General features: G+C 59.5%; 1 protein-coding gene across 1 annotated transcript; it reads right to left on the bottom strand.

Moving 5' to 3' along the window:
• Positions 1 to 663: 663 nt before the first annotated feature.
• LOC124663410 (cytochrome P450 94C1-like) lies at positions 664 to 2,605 on the bottom strand. The gene has a single exon (XM_047201115.1). The coding sequence runs from the start codon at positions 2,603 to 2,605 to the stop codon at positions 1,031 to 1,033; it is 1,575 nt and encodes a 524-aa protein (XP_047057071.1). The 3' UTR covers positions 664 to 1,030.
• Positions 2,606 to 2,942: the final 337 nt, after the last annotated feature.

Here is a 2,942-nt window from a genome sequence, read left to right as displayed (position 1 = left end):
TGGCATAGATTAATGTCATTTGGGTGAAAAATAGCCACTTTTGGGTGAAACTTGCAACTTTTTTTTGCGAAACACAGTACAACCAAAGACGCTCATACATACGCGCACACACTCACCCCTGTGAACGCACACACGTACACCCTACCCCTATGAGCACCTCCAAGAGACTGCGTTGAAGAACTGATCCGGCATGTCTTGAGATTGACGAAGTCACCACATGCACCTCGCTGTCGACGGGAACGTCACCTCCCACTGAAGAATATTCCGCCTTTATGAGACACCAAAGTGTCAAATCTGGGATTTGAACTCCGGTAGGTGCAGCATGCATCGCCCTCCTAACCATCCAACCACAGGTTGGTTCTCAAAACTTGCAACTTTTTGGACGAATTGAGTAATATATTATGTCATTTTGCATATTTCAGAGTAACTTGCTAGGCGGTGCATGGAGAGCAATGACACATATTTTCCACATTATTTAGTTGCCAATTACTATGTTTTGTGTTGCAATTGGGAAATGAAGCAATTGGGAAATGAATTGCCCAACTCGTCAGGCCAGGCACCCTTGGCCAGCTCGGACATAACAAATCGTACCGCTCGACGCATTGGCCTAGCAGTGAATCTCCACCTCCAATCTATCTGCGAGCCGATCCAAACAAACCAAAATAAATCGAATGGGTCGCTATTTTAGATCGCCTGACAGAAGATGCAATTATACATAACCCACGAAAAAATCGTGTGTGAATGATACCTGATCCGGTCTGACTAGTTTCAGATCGATTCCAAGAATATATCTGTCGATTGATCGATCAACTGATCGCAAGTGGAGACCGATGAACTGAATAATCAATGGTCTTTTCCAGCATCAGCTTGCCAAGGGCCAACGCACTCTCGCGACACCAGTGGCCACGGAGTCATAAAGCTCATAATCTACAGCGGCTTTACATACAAATCTAGCGCCTGATTTTTTACCTAAAAAATTCCGACCTGAAAGAAACAGCAAGCGAGAACAGATCGGCGTACGAACACTTGTTTATTCCTCTGTTGTGGTAGTATTAGATTTGCGGGGCGGGCCGTGCCCGCTCACCGCGCTCGCTCGCCGGCGAACTCTGACGGGCAGGCCGCCCGCGAACGTGGCCGTGAGCCCCGGCGCGAACTTTGGCCGGCGCGAGCTCCGCCCGACCGTCTCAACGTCGAAGCTCCGGACCACGGCCACGATGACGGCCTTCATCTCCATGAGCGCCAGGTCCTTGCCCACGCAGACGCGCACGCCCGCCTGGAACACCGGGTACCGGTACGGGCTCACCGGCACGAACCGCCCGCCTCGGAGCCACCGCTCGGGGCGGAACTCGGCGCAGTCGGGACCCCACACGGACTCCATCCGCCCCATGGCGTAGGCGTGGTAGGTCACCCGCGTGCCCTTCGTCACGGCCGTGCCGTCCGGGAGCGTGTCGTCGCCCGCGGCGAACTTGGAGTCGAACTGCACCGGCGGGAACAGCCGCATGCTCTCGTACAGCGCGGCGTGCACGTAGTGCATGTCCTTGAGCTTGCCAAAGACTGGTCGGTCGTCGTCGTCGCCGGCGACGCGCGAGACCTCGTCCCGGATCGCCGCGGCGGCCTCCGGGTGGTCGGAGAGGAGCAGGAAGAAGGCGGTCAGCGCCGAGGCCACGGTGTCGCGGCCGGCGAGCATGAAGCTGACGACGATGTCCCGGAGGTACCTGTCGTCGCTGATGGACCCCATGAACCGCGACAGGAGGTCGCTACCAGACGAGGCGCCCAGCTTGTGCCGCTGCCGGATCACCTCCGTGGCGAACGCGTCGACGAGGCGCACCGAGTCACGGAGCTTCCTCTCGTCCCCGACGTTGAGGAGCCGCTTTAAGCGCCATACGATTTGCATTGGCGCGATGGCGCGCCGCGCGGAGAGCATGGACGCCGCGTCGAACGCGTCCACGAACGCCGAGACCGGCATGGACAGCTCGAGGCAGCCCGGGTCGAGGCCGAAGGAGATCTTGCAGATGCAGTCGAAGGCGAAGCGGCGGAACACGTCCTGCAGGTCCAGCACCTTGCCATCGGCATCGTCAGAGGAAGCAGAGTGGAGCAGGGGAACGAGGCGGGAGCGGAGCTCGGAGGCCACGACGCTCGCCGCGTACGCTCTGATCGTGGGCGAGGCTAGCTCGGCGGCGGCGAGCTTGCGCTGGAACATCCAGGCGTCCCCGTCGACGTTGAAGATCCCGCGGCCGAGGAAGTCGGCGAGGATGGCGGAGAAGGGCGCGCCCTTGGGGTAGTTGTCGAAGCGGACGCGCAGCATGTGGTCGACGGTGACCGGGTTGGCGGTGAGCACGTTGCGGAGGACGTGGACGTGGACCGTGCGCGAGGGCGAGGCGCGCAGCAGGTGCGCGTACCAGTCGCAGAGGTTGTCGAACTCGCCGGCCCACGATGCCGTCAGGTACGCCTCGCACACCGCGCAGTCGCACCACCACGGCGGGCGGGTGCGCGCCACGGCAAGCAGGGCGGCGAGCGCCACGGTGCACGCCGCGAGCGCGAAGAAGGCGCCGGCCACGTGCGGCTGCAGCTGGGAGGTCGAGAGCGCCTCTGCGGCAGCCTCCATGACGAGCTCGACGGACTTAGCGCACCGGTGCTATGTTTTGGCGTGCGTTCGTGCGCGGGCTTTCATAGGTGGGCGGGCGAGGAGCTGTGTGCCGCTGCGTGCCCCCGGACGAGGCCGTTTTATACTCTCCCGGTCAATCGTGGTTGAAGAAGATGGTCGAGTGAGTGTATGGGACTGTCGTGCGCGTGTGTATGGGCAAGGACTCCTCTCCTGTACTTTCCACCGTAAGTTTGACCACTCACAGTCACACGCACGGGGTCTCTCTCGCTCAATCCTTAGAGCATCTCTAGCAGAGACCGTAAAAACGCGAACTGAAAAACAAAGGTTCAGTTTACGG

Source organism: Lolium rigidum, chromosome 6 (assembly GCF_022539505.1).
Source record: "Lolium rigidum isolate FL_2022 chromosome 6, APGP_CSIRO_Lrig_0.1, whole genome shotgun sequence".
NCBI classification, from domain to species: Eukaryota; Viridiplantae; Streptophyta; class Magnoliopsida; order Poales; family Poaceae; genus Lolium; species Lolium rigidum.
This window is presented reverse-complemented; position numbering and strand designations above follow the sequence as displayed.

What these genes read in the sequence shown, in the direction of transcription:
- LOC124663410 (XM_047201115.1), bottom strand. Translation starts at nt 2,605, where the DNA reads ATGGAGGCTGCCGCAGAGGCGCTCTCGACCTCCCAGCTGCAGCCGCAC.